Raw genomic sequence first — 15,557 nt, 5'->3', positions numbered from 1 at the left:
TTCCACATGGGCTGCTTTTTTTGCATGACAGTTTGAGTGGCTGGTATAGACAAAAACTTACACCTATATCTTTTGTCAAAGAACACCATCTACTGGAAATCACAAGCAATACATTACCTGGAAAGCATTGACGCATGTGGGCATCTGTAGCTTGGATGGTGAAATGCATTGAGGCCCCAGCTGTCTCCAATGTGTGTGGGGGGTGAAAGATGGAAATTACTTTAATGTAGTTTCAAATAAACATAATATAGTTAACGCAGTTGGTGGCCAAACCAGTTAGCTAACAAATACTTAAATGTGTTCCTGTATGGCAGTGTTACATTGACATTCAATACCAGGTACATTTTGGTTTCTCTCCCAAGTAGCAAATAGTTTGCTATTGACAAGTAATAAGCACAAAATGAAGAGATATGTCATAAAATTCTTTATTCATAAACTTGATGCAAGTTTACAAATTACTTTACATGGTCAAAATCACCCTTGCAATGTTAAAAAAATGAAACCAAACCAAAGCATGCTAACAGTGCATAACTTTATAACCCGGCCAACGCAGTTAATGAAGCAAGGTAAAGAACCCAGAATCAGGCTAGTTCAGACCTCAGACCAATACGTCGCTCGCCAAAGCAGAGAAGGATTTTCTTAGTCAGATAACTTGTGTTGGTGTGAGAAGAGCTGTTATTCAGTGCACAGCAGACTTGAGTACACCATTATTCCAAAGGTCAGGTTAAAGATGGAGGCTCACAATTGCTCTGATGGCACACAAATCTTAACTGCTACTATTGTTGGGAATCTTTGCATGTTTAAAGATAATCCAAGCAGGTAGGATGTTTTTAAAGTCCTTGTGTCTTGTATACTATCTGATGTGGTTCAATAAGCAACGCACAGGGAGAAATTATCCTGTGCACTGATGTAAGAAACCACAAGTAAACAAGTCATGAGAAAATGGATACATCTAGTCTTTTTTTTTTTCCTTTTTTTTTTTTTTTTTTTTTTTTTTCTCAAACCATCTGACCCAACCACTCATTGCCTTCAGTAGCTTGGGGAAAAACACCCATTGATATATTGACATGCAAAATACAGCAATATCAAAGAGACAGGGCAGATGTGTTCTGTACCCCTGATCAAGCGCAGGATAATCTGAGGGTGGGAGCAAATCTTTACTCCGCATTATCTGATCATTCCAAAAACTTGCTAAGTAATTATTTATCAACTTCAACGGCATTCAGAAAATCCAAGTGTGTGCAACTCAACAGCAAAACACACTGCAATGTGTACTGGTAAAACAGGGGCGTCATTTTAAAATGGCCCAAAAAATAAAAGATTGACACATTTAAATGATGCATTTTATGACGATATTCTGAAGCAATCCTTTGCAAAGTCGAGTGTGCAGTATGTATTCCTGAGTTTGCTTCTCCAGAGAATGCAGGGGTGGGCTCGACAATGTGACCAGAATGAAGTGACTAGTACCTTACCAATGGCATCACAACAGCTAACAACCATGCCAATGATCCATAGTCATGTTAAAATTTTGCTTGTGAAGAAGGGAGAGAGGAAGAAAGAAGGGTCACCCTTGTTATATCCAGTAAGTCTAATCAAACATCAGACATGTGCTGAACATGAACACGCTGTGTGATTTTACACCCATCTCTACCTGTTTTGAAGATACTGGTGTCGTGACTGAGGTTACTATCACAGAGGAAATTGTAAAATCAACTCAAACGTGAGGAATGACTGTATGAATTCGCATAACTAAGCTTTCTATGCTGGTTTTTAGGACAATATACTCAAAACAATTCAAGTAACCACACAATAGAACACCCACAACAAATGTGTAACTGCATTAACTGGAATGCTCCACACAGTTTTCTGCATATTATTCACATTACATCAAAGACCCAGCACACTGAGGGGGTACAGCAGTGCTGTGAGTGGTTATGAAGAGTAACCAGAGGGGTGGGAATGGGAAGAGCTGGGTCCCTCCTGCGGCAAATCGGAACAAATAATTTATCAAACCTGAACAAATATTCTGGAAACGGAACAGACTCCAGTTGATCTTCCCAGGTGTGAAGCCAGAAGGTATACGGTCAAGACTATTGCTGTGAATTTTTAACTCTGGCTGCGTTTTTAAAAGCAGCCACGAGTTCAAGGAAAAGTCAGAAGGTAAAAGGTCACTTTTTTTTCCCAGACTGCAGGATTGGCAAAGTGGTCAGGATGTGAACCAGCTACAAGAACTAAGCAGGTGACTACACTGTTAAGCTGTTAAGACTAATTTTCTTCAGTACAACGAAACTCCACACGACGGTGTCTTCACTGCATAGCCTTACTGAGGTTCATCTGGTTTGAGTGATTAGATATGAATAGCCAAACCTCTGGAATGCCAGAAACAGCTGTGTCTACGCCATTATTGTTATGTCCATTGCGGTGAAGAGGTGCCATCGAATAAGGGGAATGGAACTGTCATTGTTTCCAATAACATGAGGATTACAAATCATATCAATCTTAAAAAAACAAAACAAAACAACAAAAAAAACCCAAAAAAACGCAGTAGTCATTAAGCTTACATAAGAACACGGTGTACTTTTGTTTCCTTCTGCAAGAGTATCCATGAAGCAACTTTTCCTTAGTCTAAATGGGTCTCCAGAAGTTGCAGTGCCCCTGCAGTTAATAGTCAGGGGTATACGGTAATATAGTCTCTGCCCAGCCAAAGACCCAGACAAGGTTACATTATAAACAATTAAATCCTTTTGCAGAAATACAAATTTACATGTTTACATGTGGAGTTAAAATCAACTACATTACAGTGTGATCAAATCCAAACACACCCCTGCTTTGCCTGGTCATGTTTCTTGTGTTGCCAGCCTAGCCACACACCAACCTCTCCTGCAGGGAGTGGTCCAGCTGCTGGTTGTGATGACGACAATGGTCGTCAACTTTAGAGCTCAGCGGGATGCTGTTCTTCATTATGGGCTGACCCACCCAGGCTCAGAAAGTCTCTTCATCTTCCTCCCCACCTCAGGGCTTTAAGCTTTAAAAGATAAGAGGTTTGAAAGCAAGCTAGCCTCAGAAGCATGTTATTCCAGAGGAGGGAACTTGGCATTACAAAGATAATACATGAGCACAATATTACAGAGGCCGTCCATGGAGAGAAAAGGTGGTACTTCTTCCCACCACCAGCATTTAGTGTCCTTCCCGGCCACCGCTGCATGATATCAGGGAATGTCACATGCCATTCTCAGATCCAGTCAGAGAGGTCAGAGAAGCACTGCCCGGCAACTGGAGCATCAGACTGCCGCTGCTGGAGGATAAAGCCATGCCGCACCTTTCAACTTGCAGCCAGCAAGTAACCTTGGCATGCTCAACGCCAAAACCAAAGGGTGAGTTTGCACGCTATTTAGTCCACTGTTTTCCTGGAGTACAGAATGAATGTCGCGATGGAAAAATTAGATTGTATCAGACAACAGATGCACAGAGAGATAAATATCCAGGGGAGGGGACGTCCTTGCGAGTAGCCGATGAATTTGGATGTAAATTTCAGGTGGGGGTGAGCGTGAGTGTCTGTGTGTTTATGTGCTAGTTTCTGGGTGATCACTGAATGAGGAATTTGGTTTGGAGTTCAAACTCTCATGTAGAGAACAAAATGGTTTGCAGGATAAAAAAACAAAAACAAAACAAAAAAAAAAAAAAAAACCAACATATTGGTCGCAAGAAAAAGAAAAAAAATCTAAGACATGTGGTCCCAGTGCAGGAAAGGCAAAAGTCTGTTTTAGCCATCCTCCTTAGGGGGTGTGTACCAGCCTAGGGGGAAAAGCACAACAACAAATAATGATTACACAATCCAATAAATAAATGAAAAAATACAATACAATACATCACCAGATGTCTACCACCAATAGCATCACTGTTACATGCATACATTGGCATGTGTCTGCTTTTCCAACCTTGTCTGGTTAGTGCGAGAACCAAAAGCACCAGGCTAAAAAGTATTCAGTGGTTAGACTGGGGGCACAAATGGTTCAGAATTTTAACAAAGTTCAGCCAGGATTTCAGTTCTCAACTCTATTATTATACTGCAATTAAATATAGCTCAACATTGCCTGATGGAGTAGAAGTAATTTACATATTTTCAACTGCCTTGTTTCTAAATGCATTGTGTGGGTGTTTACAGAGGTCAAGGACAACAGAAAATATGCATAAATGGTCTGATTTGAGCAACTGGCTTCCCAGTGCTTTTTCTCCAATAAAAAACTGTTAAACTTTAAAATGTGAACACTGATGTTTCTCTTTATTGATTGTATTGTCAATTTCCTGTTAAACTATATATTCACTGGATTTTTCTGGGCATATTATTGATTTATTTATTGCTTTTGGCTCACATACACTCCAACAGCACAGGGAGTGTTTGCTATTGTTTGGTCAATGAGATCTTTGACCTTATGTGTAAATAATGTTAAATATGAGCTATGGGAGATATGAAATGGTGCTGTCAGTGACAGACTTTGGCAGAGTCATGGTAACAGCACAGTGTAAGTGAAATGGTTACTGTTTCAGTAACCATGTAAGTAAAGAATATGATGAATTATGAATTTATAGCAAATCAATTGTTTTGAATGCCAAATATATTGTACTTATTGTTTGTATACATTTTGCTGTTATCTTTATCCTTCTGGTATAAATCCCTTAAACCACCAGTCATACAAAGTGAGTGGAATAATGTGGACTACATGCTTATAAATGCCGCCCATGTTTGGTACATACACAACAGTCCGTGCACTAATTTTCCTCAGCTTTGATGCATGGGAGGGATTTGGTTTCAGTAAACAAGGTCAGTAATGTACTGTGTATGAAACTGGAGACAAAAACACTCACCGTTCTTTTCATGGATCTGAACCAGGGATTTGTATGACTGCTGTGCTCTGGCAAGATTGTACTGGTTCTGTATTAAAAGATGAAAATGAAGTCAATCTTAGGGTGTGCACTGGGTTTATGATGACAGTACAGAGCAACAAACAGCAATGACAGCTCTTTTCTGCAAGCAAAAAAAGAAAAAAAAGCTTATTCCACCATCTCCACTTCCAATAACTAAATCCTGTGTGTGGTGCAGGATAATGAAGACACAGCCTGTCCTTATTTGACCATTTATACAAGACTGCTGTCACACACACCTGGTCATCAACATTCACATAAGACCTGGTTCTACAACCATGGTTCCACACTCATCATTTTTGAACCAAATAAAATACACAGGACTTGGTACAAATGTGTAAGATAGAGGCTGGCTGGCTTCATTAAGACTGTAGAGATGCTTATGTTTGACAAACATTAACTCTGGCTATGGCTTTGATCAAAGAAATCGTCAAACTTCAGGTGCCTAAATTGATCAACTGCACAATGCTGTCTATTTCAACGCTGTCTTAAGCAGGACTAATTTTCCATTAATTTTTTTTAATAAACTAAAAAACAAAACACTCAGCTCCCTTCACTCCAGCAGAAAATGTTTGGCTTCCAGAAAAATAAATTCTCAGTGCAGTGCACATCTGCAGCAGCGCTGAGACACTGTGACTTCTTGATGCGGCAGGGCTCAGTAGTTCTGCTAACTCATCAGTCAGGCTTAGGATATTTTCCCTGGGCAAACAAAAATGACTCACAATGTCCACAAAGGTATATACATGTATATTTCCAACACATTTGCTGTGATCTTTATGAAGTCTTGTTCCTATTTGCTCGCTCCACATCACCATTAGCAAACCATAAATAATGAGCTATAGCTTTCCTTTCTGCAGGTGTCACTGCTTGTCACCATGGAGTTAGCTTGGTGGTAAGTGGGCTTAACTTTTTAGGCTTACAGTATTCAGTTTTTATTTTTGTGAGAGTATATATCTGGCTTTAGACTAACCTAAGAAAAAAAAATTAAGATTGGCCTATCATCACAGACCAGATTAAAGTCTCTTTGTAAACCTGCCTTAAAAAGCTGAATAATGTAGCTTATGGCCAAAATGGCTAAAAGTTGCTGACAATATTTGCAGTAACGCCTTGTCTACACAGGATGTATCCTGGCACATTTAACAGTCCTCCTTCGCACGTGCATTAAATTAAAAAAAATCAAAAAAAAAAAAAATCAACAGTTTCCTGCACCGGCCGTGTTAAGGATCATTTCACTCATGCTTACCACACTAAAAACTGCAATCAATTTTTTACATGTCAAGTCGATTTCCTTCCATTTGACATGAGTATCTTCAGTTGTTGTGTGTCTCTACACTCAATACTGTACCTGAACACACTCTGTGTAGGCACACAAGGACTGAAGCTGCTCTGCTTACATGCTGCTTTTTCTAGTAACCTGTGTAGACACTGTGTATGAATATAGTATTTCTATAGTGACCCTTTGGTGACTCTGTTTTTAAAGAAGTCCCTGTTCACCTTTTCATACTACAGTGAAGTGGTTTTCAGATTAAGTGCTTAACCCTGGTTGAGACACCAGGTTGTGTGTTGTATTGATCTACTCACACTGTCAAACACTTGTTTATCCCAGGTCACTGTGTGAATCTGATAGTGCTGTGAGGGGTGAAGGTCATCAAATGGTACTGATGAATGCATTTTTTTTTCTCCAGCACTGGTAAAGTTTCAATACAGCTATGGTGTATGATTTACACATTTATTTTCTTAAAAATCCCACACAATCTCAAAGCAAGAGTTGCATAATGCAGACACCTTACTCCTACTGGGCCTTGACTGAAAACTGTTAGGGGTCCACTTTTAAAGACATAATGGTTACAACTAAAAAATACAAATTGCTCCCTGATACATGCTCAAATGCTCATTTGTAATGCTAACATTATGTAATAAGAGAATTCAAAAAACTATGATCCGAGGGAAAAAAGATTTTCATGGCAGATTTATCAGATTGGAAAGGATGAAAAGAAAATGATGAAAGTGAGAAACAGCAAAAATCTAAGTCTATCTCAAAACATATGACAACACAAAATTGAATTTGCATCAATGAGACCAAGCTTCTGAGGGGGACTTAAAAATATCCATGTTTCTTTTGTTCTCTACTCTGTGAGGAGCCTGTAGCCAGAAAACACAACAACATAACAAGTGACAGCAACTGCAAGCTACAGAGCAAAAAGATAAGCATCTACCTTGGCCATCCCAGTAGTGGTAAGCTGCACCTCCCGCCCCACTTGAATTTTAAAATAAATAAATAACACACAGCCAGCTTTGACTGCAGAAACAGGACGCTGTCACCCAGCACAACACACCACCACTAAGAGCCAGGAAACCAGGACTGTGTCAAAGTACTGGCATCAAGGTCCACATCATTCATTACATGATGTCATGAAATGAAACCTCTAGTGTTTCCTCACTTACTTTATTGGCTCCAAACTGCACTCTGGCTTTTCCTTTGACTAAAGTGGCATTGATCTGCATGATGACAGACTCAATGGAATAGGCACTGCTCCAACCCTGCAATCACGAACCGCAGTGTCAGTAAGAGTAGGTTTTAAAAATGTAAAACAGATGCAAATACAATCCAAAGTAATATTTAATATCATGCAGCACAGATTTACATTAAATGAAAGTGTTGGCTCTATTTGACATACCTGTTTGGTGAGAAGCTCCATGCACAGGGCACCTCCTCCAAGAACATAACTAAAGCAAGAAAGAAAAGATATATCTTTTGCCTGTTTTTGTAGACAGTTTTTAATCTAAGTTTGTACAAACTGAACCTTGATTATGAGAAACTGAGAAGTGTACCAGCTACATGAACTCACCCTCCAGAAAGCACAGGCGAAACTACCCGGACAAAGGGTGGATCAAAGGGGAAATTATCCTGTAGCAATGAAGAGCAAAAATGGTTAATTTACAGACTTCAAAGACTCTTGAATGGTGTTTCATTTTCATGAAGGCAAAAGTCAATTTCACTCACTTTATACGAGAAGTTTAGTAAAATGTAATCCATTCCTTCCTTTTCCTTTAAGACTTGTAAATCACTGTGTAAGGGGCTATCTGGATCCACCCTGTTGGTCATTAAATTATGCAGTTAGTTCGTGTTTAAAGTGAGATCAAAAAGAGAAAATAACATATGACACAAGATCCCAAAGTTACTTACGTCCTTAGTTTGACGTGCCATTCATACAGGCTGTCATTAACAAGCTCAACTGAATAGATGCCTGCAAAAGAAATTGATTAATTATGAGCATGCAGATGTCTCTAAATGCATGGTAACAACTGTTATGATTTAATCTTGACTTATATTCTATAAACTAAAAAGGTAATGCAGTGAGGCAAAACAAAATGTATTCTGACTGGTCTTTCACTCATCAGGTTATTCTGCACCAATTTTCTGAAGCCTTGTTCAAAGATGAGGAAATTCTACAGAATAAAAGACTTCAAAATTCGTGTCTGACTACGGTAATTTTTTGTAAAAAAAGCACTTTTCCTAACAAAGAAAGTGCTTTACAAGAAAAAAGTAAAACCAGATAAAAGAAAAGTCCAAAGTTCAAATAACATTTTCTTTGTTAACCTGTGTGGAAAACATATCAATGTGCTTATAATCAATGTGTTTATAGCCAGTACTAAAGCATATATGAAAACTTTGCACAACAGTAAGTGTAATAGCTTATGCTACTGTTGACACACCAACATGGAGGTAGAGCTGACCTCAGGGTAAGTTATAAAGAGTTAGGTGCCTTCTGAATTCTGCACAATGAAATTATTCTGAAATGCTTTCTTTTGATCATGTATACCTTATGGCTCTCATATCACCATGCTTGATGTCCACTGTCACAGGATACAATTGCTGATTATTATGAGAGTGGGTTTGTAGCCATGTTTTTCTGCGTCAAGTTTTTTTTATTTTTTAATTCTGGGTAACTTTTTTCACTCAGTTTTGGAACAAAGACGAGATCTTTGTGTGGTGTGCATACCTGTCTTGTAACTCTGAGACCTGTAGATCTCTCTAAGCTCCTTCATCAGGCGGTCAGAGGCTTGCACTGAACCAGACACAGCTCCCTGCAAAACACAAAACAACTGCTTTGTAATTCACCGTGAGGGCAAACCTGTCATTTGTGCTTAATGTGGGCCAAAATCAAAGAGAGCGCTTCATCCTGCTAGATGTCAATATTTATATCTCTACACCCCTTGAAATGATATTTCACTGATCCTCAAAATATACTAATAAAAAAAAAAAAAAAAGTAAAATAGGCCACTGAAGCAAGCATTATGGTTCTATAGTTAGGGTGTAATTGTATTTTTGACACATTTCAGATACAAAGAGAGCCCCACAGATGAGCCATTGAACAGGATGACAAGCAAGCAGAGAGACTTTCCCAGAAGAGAAACAAATCTTTCCCTAAGTTTTTGCTGCCTTGAAGGGCAGATGCTAAGAGAAACCTGAAGATACTGCGTAGGAGCACATTTAGAAACAGGTCACATCCCCTACTGTCAGATAAATGTACAAACTGTCTCACCACTGCCTTGTTTCTTTACTGTCTTTTTCAAAACCTTTCCCCATTTGTCTTTCACAAAAGTAATCACTCGTGACAATATGAATAGCTGAGCATATATAACTTCTATGTACATCAAATATAGGCTTCAATAACATCTACCAAGGTGTGAGGTTTCGTCCTAGATCAAAAATGTTATCAAGAATAAGCCCCAAAAAATACAGTAAAAGTACTTTACTTAACAAAGACTTACATTCAAGTGATCCTGCCTCTGGTTTTTCCGGATCTTCTCCAGGATGGCCAGATTCTCCTTCTCGATGCCATCATCCTCAGATTTTTTCCCATCCACAGGCTCCTCCTCTTTCATTTCATAGTGGTCCAGATCCTCTATGTCCTGTTTGTTTGTATTTGATATTTTAGGCATTTTAAATCATTCCTGGTTTTCTAGCAATACATGCAGCTTAAAAAGAGCTCAGGGATCAAAGCCAGTGCCAAGTAAAAAGCCCTAATGAAACTTGCTTGTTTACTAGAATAACAGTGTAACAAAAATTACATTAGTGTTTGATTCTGGTTGAAACAATCATAATCCAATAAAACCCAAAGTCTGTGATAATGTACATTGTGAAGATAAAGAGGGGCAAAGCAAAAACAAACAAAAAAAACTGTTTCCACTCTTATTAAATGTTATAATAACCCAACTCTTTTTAAATGTTATAACCAAACTACCTACCAGAAAATTCAAAAAGACTTAACATGTCTTATTTAATGCATGTGTGACTGAGATGATACTAAAATAGACACATCTTTGTTATCACTAAGCACAACACAATGAGAGCAATGAAATGGGAATGTAGAGCAAAGATGATAACTTACCTCTCCCATCTCCTCCTCCTCTTCTTCTTCAGATGTGACCTCTTCTGTTCCATGCTATACACACACCACAGACAAGGTATTAAGTGGCTGTGCTGACTGGTCTTTTTATTTTACAAAAAAATAAAATAAAATAAACCCTCCTTCAACTGACTGTGAAACAGGAAGAGCCCATTGATAAGCTTAGACAACAAAGTCATATAAATCACCAGGGCCCTTTTAATGTAGGCTACTATTTCATTACTAGGAACAAGTGGTTTGGAAGTGCATAATAAAACATCCTAATTGAAGCATGCGTGTTCCTTAAATGTAATCAAATACTGGCTGCATCATGCCGTTTGGAGGCATTTGACAAGAACAAACTAGGCAGCCTTGCCTTTCGGTCTTGTCCCACAGGGCCTGCGGGCAGGGGCTGGTCCAGCATCTCAACATCAGGATGTTGGGGAAGGTTGTACAACCGACAAAGGTCACAAATAAGTTTCTTCAACTGCTGCAAAAGCTAGAAAAGACAAACCACAAAAAGGAGGGGATACAGAGTTAGCTAAACCATTCGAGATTGCAAATGCAGTGACACAGCAATGCCACATGGCAGACGTGTGACAGACATGACACAAATGCCACCACACGCATATGTGAGAGAGCTTCTCTAAAGTATGATGATATTTTGAATATCACAAGTTCTTGAATCTAGAATTAGCGATTCATTATTGTGTAAGACAGAAGACAATACAATGATTAGATCATTCACAAAGCAGTGTGCTGCAGGGTATTGTAACTGCCATTGTAATGTAAAACCTAGCAATCTGTAAGGGTAGCAGTACAGTTTGGGCTAATTACTCACTTATGATTTTAAAGTAAGGATTTAAACATAAAACATTTATTGTAGTAGTCTGCAAATACATGCAGGAGGACTAAAATTGTTTGTTCTCATATAAAAGAGCTGCCATCAGCTAGTGTGTGCCGCCTTTGCAAATTTGGTGCAATTCAAATACAAGCTACCACAAAAACATCTGTGCAACAGTAAGAAAATAATTTGATCTTATCTATCCACAGGAAGGCAAGGTTTGTCCTTTACCCTAAAGAAAACATCAACTATGTTGTATTCTTTATCTGAATGTCGACTTTAACTATGGTGTAAAAAAAACAAAAAAACAAACTTCTTTCAAAAACTGACAGCAGTTCTATAAAAAGCATATTTTGTGTCCTACAAACAGAACATGCAGCTTGAATAAGTAGGCTAACTAAGCTCAGGATATCACCATATACCTATGATTACATAAGGACCTACTTGACACAGACATTTTGACCTCAAAGGTTGTACTGATGTTGGCCATTTGGCCTGCTGAAAACCTGCCTATCTGTACTTGCCAGTTAGACATTTTTATCCCATTCCCTAAATAGAAAGTCACACACACATTTATGCCACAAATATAAGCTTGGGTTTATGTTTGAAAGCCCATATGAAAACAGAAATAAGCTCAGAGTTGTATAAATATTGTGAATGTGATACTAAAATAGCTAAAAACTCAACCTGCATCAGTGAACACTCTTTTACTAGGCCATCATTGCTAAATTCTTGCAAGAATGAAGCAAAGCCTGTTTGAGGACAACCTGTGCAGTCTGAAACACTGACATAAAAATCCAATACCAAGTGCAGCCCGTATTCAGCACAACTAAATGATAAACAGCATATTAAGCTCATCACAGCAGGCTGCCATTATGTCAAAACAATGCACAGAAAACTCTCCTGCTGAGAGGCAGCCTGGTCAACACCTGTTTGGCCAAGAAACTCCATTAAAATAAATTAGGTGTAGTCTTTCCAGTTAGTCACATGCCATGTACCTCAGATATACTCAGGCTAGCTTGGCTATGTTTTAACATATCTGAATACTTTAGAATGAGTCAGCCGGGCTTTAAAATGCTCTGCTCAGTGTTCATTTATGTTAACTCGTATCAGAGGATCATCTCTGTCCTGTCGTGAGCATTTTCACTCTGAGCTCAACAAAACCTTGTGTGTCTTCTGGCAAAATACTGGATGACTGATAAACTACACAATGATTAATACAATTTTAAGATGATCCTCACACGATATCCAAAAGTCGTTACGCTTTCCTCAGTAATATATAGTTAAAGAAGCAAATCAGGATATCTACCAGAGTACTGCCTTTTCTCACATCTTCCAACCTCTCCAAAACTTGCGCCAAGCTCGGGTCATCAGAGTCCACAAACCATATTGGCGGCGTAGACGGATAAGATTCCTAGAGCCAGCGGAACACAACAAAAGGGAAAGAGTCACATCAGTACATTTGACATGTATATCTGCTTGCGTGTCGCAGGGTTTAACACAGTCGATAAATAACGTCAAATTTGAGTTGACGACATTAGCATTCAGAGAGCAGTGATAGCTAAGTGCTAGGGTTGCTCATCAACACTGTCTAATGTCGGACTGTGCAACCAAAAACCACGGAAACAAAACTGTGTAGTTCTTATTGACACTAATGTAACTACGCAAAAACCCATCCCGCATAGCATCAGATTGTGCCGCTGTGAAGGTAGCCTGCTACCTGGCTACCAAGTTAACCAGCTAACTTTAGCTCGCTAACGACTAACGAGGGAAGTGTATAAATCCCGGTACTTGCGTTACTTCCCACTTACCGTTATGTTACAATGGATAATTAACAGCTTTTCCCCAGTTACATTGAACTGGCAGCTCAACTCGTCAGGCTTCCAGTCAATGATCCTGAAGCGTTCGTGGTTTGGATCAAAAATGGACTCCAAAAACTTCAGTTCGGCCTTCAGCCCCGACACCGACATCTTCCATGCATCTCCGGCCGGGCCGCTGGGGAGGGGGAGAAGTCGGGACGTAGCTTTTAGCTAGCTAAAGCCACAGTGCAAAATTTTGTACAAAATTGGTTACAAGGCAGCAAGGACGGGCTGCTCCGGTAGATTGTAGCTGGATACCTAGAGCCAGCTATAAACAGCGTCCGGGCAAATTTCAGCGCGACCGGACAGATTTGCTAACGAAGTAGCTAACGTTAGTTAGCTTTCAGTTAGCATTTGAAAAAAGCGCAGTGCTTGGCAAGATGCTAGCGACCGAGTTAGCGAACCAGTCCGTTGTTGTTGTCTTTCCGTCTATTGTTGTTGTCTGCCTATCATAACAACATTTTAAGGCTCTCGCGTTGTCCCGTGACCGTCTCCTCACAGCCCCATCGGACAGTTCCTTATTATTTACTTAACCGGGAAACGATCACACAGTCTCCACGATCGGAACTTATATCCCGCTGTAGGGACAGTGTTTTTCATCCCGGTGTACCACTGAAGCTGGCCTCTTGTGGGGTTTAAAGATGGCGTTCTGCGATCTCCCCGCTCCCGCAGAATCCCAGCATTCAGCGCGCCCTCAGTTTATGTCAGGGTGGGAAATTAAAAGAAAGTTTATATCAGTGGCTGGTTTTGTCAAGCATTTGTGCTGGACAATAGCCTCATTGAGATTTACATTTTTTTTTTAAGGCATAAGAACCAGTTTCCTGCTTTAGACAATACATACCAGAGGAAATTAATTAGAATTAGCCCTTTCTAGTGCATCAGTTGCTGTGGTGCCACCAAAATGGCTTAAATTATTTACTTTCTACTTCCAATGAAATTTTGTTTGATACAATGTCAATCAGAAAGTTAGGCTGTTCGTAGTTTTATGGTTCAGCATAATCAATAATCTTTTTAAGTGTTGTTTTTGTCTAAAAAGTAAGCTGTTGAAAATGACCGACGGGCTTTGGTTAACAATTTGAGCAATTTGAGTGCATCGGTATTTCCAACACACCATTGACTTCCTGTATTTTCAGTTCAGACTGCGGTATGATTTTAACTCATGTGAATCTAAATTCTGATTTGCATATTCTTTGCTGTGTCTTTAACGGGTTGGTCACAGAAATTGTGCCGGCATCAGTTTGTTTTCAACAGGCTACCTGGACCTACACCTTTACAGGTTATTAAAAAGAAGGATGTGCGTTACTACACTTACTACATATGAAGGTGAGTGTGCCATCTCTGTTCATAAATATATAAACGACATGTAGACATTAGCAAGGTGAATCAGGATCATGTCCAAGGATGACCAGCTAGTTCAAAGTAGTCTAACATGGAACAGTAGGCACACATGATATAAAGTGCATCCACCTTTTAAGTTAATTCATGACTAGTTGTGTGAGCCCAGCCACCTGATTTGTGTCAGCAAATGATCTTTTATTGACAGAGGCCAATTGCCAATTATATTCGGAATCTGCCCCCCCCCGTGTAAATTCTGGTGTTTTGTTTAACTGACCAGGATAGATCACAATTTTGGTAAAATTAATGGGCGTAGAATATGCCTAAAATAATAGAAACCAATAAAATATAGACCATAGATATATATCTTAATGACTCCTCAGCCACTTTCCCACTGTCTTATGCATACTTGGTTGTAAAAAAAAAAATCTACTCAGCTTGCAAGGATCCAGGGAAATAATCTCCCTTTGTGCTGTCAATGGGCCACCTTCCCCTAATAGAAACATTTGAAGAGGGTACCTGTGCATCAAACCCTCTCTGTAGTAGTACTTGGTGCCCACCAGGGGGGAGTGTTGCCTAAGCATTTGAACAACTAGGGTTAGGTTCAGGGTAGGGTAATATTGGTGGTCATGCTCTCCACAAACTGGTTACATGGACATCTGTTCTGTTTATATTTATGCATTGTTTATATTTATCTAGTCTATCAATTTTGATGGCTGAACAAATGGCAGTACCTCTAGAAAAATTAAAACCTGGAAATATTTTGACTTTCAGATTGACAGCCAGACAGGTTCAACACTGTACAGATGGCAATTGGTTCAAGAAGCAGTACTTTTAGTCCTTGAATTCAATTAGCCAGACTGGGTGGGTTTCAGGGAGAACACCAAACATTAAAAGCAAACTTTAAAAGCCATTCCCTTTGTGAGTAAGCCTGTTATCAGAAGAGATTTAGGAGCAGCTGAGTGGCCCAAAATAGTGCTGCACTGTCATCTCTAATTATGCTATCATGAGCTCCCCCTTTTATTTTATTTCTTCTCCAAATTAGTATTCCATGATGCTCGGTGGAGGACACAGGCAGACGTTTAGTGCTTAGTGTCTAATTTAGTCATATGTTATACGTCAAACCTGTCGCGCTTCTGACATTTAGTGGACTGAGCAGAGGACTGCAAATGACCCTTATAGGTAAGAGTCAAGCCATGATAG

The 15,557-nt window shown here is 39.4% G+C and overlaps 1 protein-coding gene across 1 annotated transcript; it reads right to left on the bottom strand.

Moving 5' to 3' along the window:
• Positions 1-409: 409 nt before the first annotated feature.
• ube2q1 (ubiquitin-conjugating enzyme E2Q family member 1) lies at positions 410-13,419 on the bottom strand. Its single transcript, XM_071488815.1, has 14 exons — positions 13,278-13,419; positions 12,972-13,155; positions 12,470-12,574; positions 10,693-10,815; positions 10,320-10,373; positions 9,700-9,840; positions 8,928-9,012; positions 8,111-8,171; positions 7,928-8,018; positions 7,773-7,831; positions 7,602-7,650; positions 7,369-7,464; positions 4,867-4,933; positions 410-3,795 (listed from the first exon to the last, which is right to left on the bottom strand). Exons 2-14 carry the CDS (start codon positions 13,128-13,130, stop codon positions 3,764-3,766), a joined length of 1,122 nt encoding a protein of 373 aa, XP_071344916.1. The 5' UTR covers positions 13,131-13,155; positions 13,278-13,419; the 3' UTR covers positions 410-3,763.
• Positions 13,420-15,557: the final 2,138 nt, after the last annotated feature.

The sequence above is a fragment of the Trachinotus anak genome, unplaced genomic scaffold (assembly GCF_046630095.1).
Source record: "Trachinotus anak isolate AG129_WGS33_773 ecotype Australia unplaced genomic scaffold, CSIRO_AGI_Tana_v1 ptg000011l, whole genome shotgun sequence".
Lineage (NCBI taxonomy): Eukaryota > Metazoa > Chordata > Actinopteri > Carangiformes > Carangidae > Trachinotus > Trachinotus anak.
Note: the sequence above shows the minus strand (reverse complement) of the source record. Positions and strands in the feature narration are given on the sequence as shown.

What these genes read in the sequence shown, in the direction of transcription:
- ube2q1 (XM_071488815.1), bottom strand. Translation starts at nt 13,130, where the DNA reads ATGTCGGTGTCGGGGCTGAAGGCCGAACTGAAGTTTTTGGAGTCCATT. An exon ending in GTCTCAGAGTTACAAGACAG is followed by an intron (nt 8,172 to 8,927) that starts GTATGCACACCA and finishes TTTCTTTTGCAG; the next exon opens with GCATCTATTCAGTTGAGCTT. An exon ending in TCGCCTGTGCTTTCTGGAGG is followed by an intron (nt 7,651 to 7,772) that starts GTGAGTTCATGT and finishes TTCTTGCTTTAG; the next exon opens with TTATGTTCTTGGAGGAGGTG.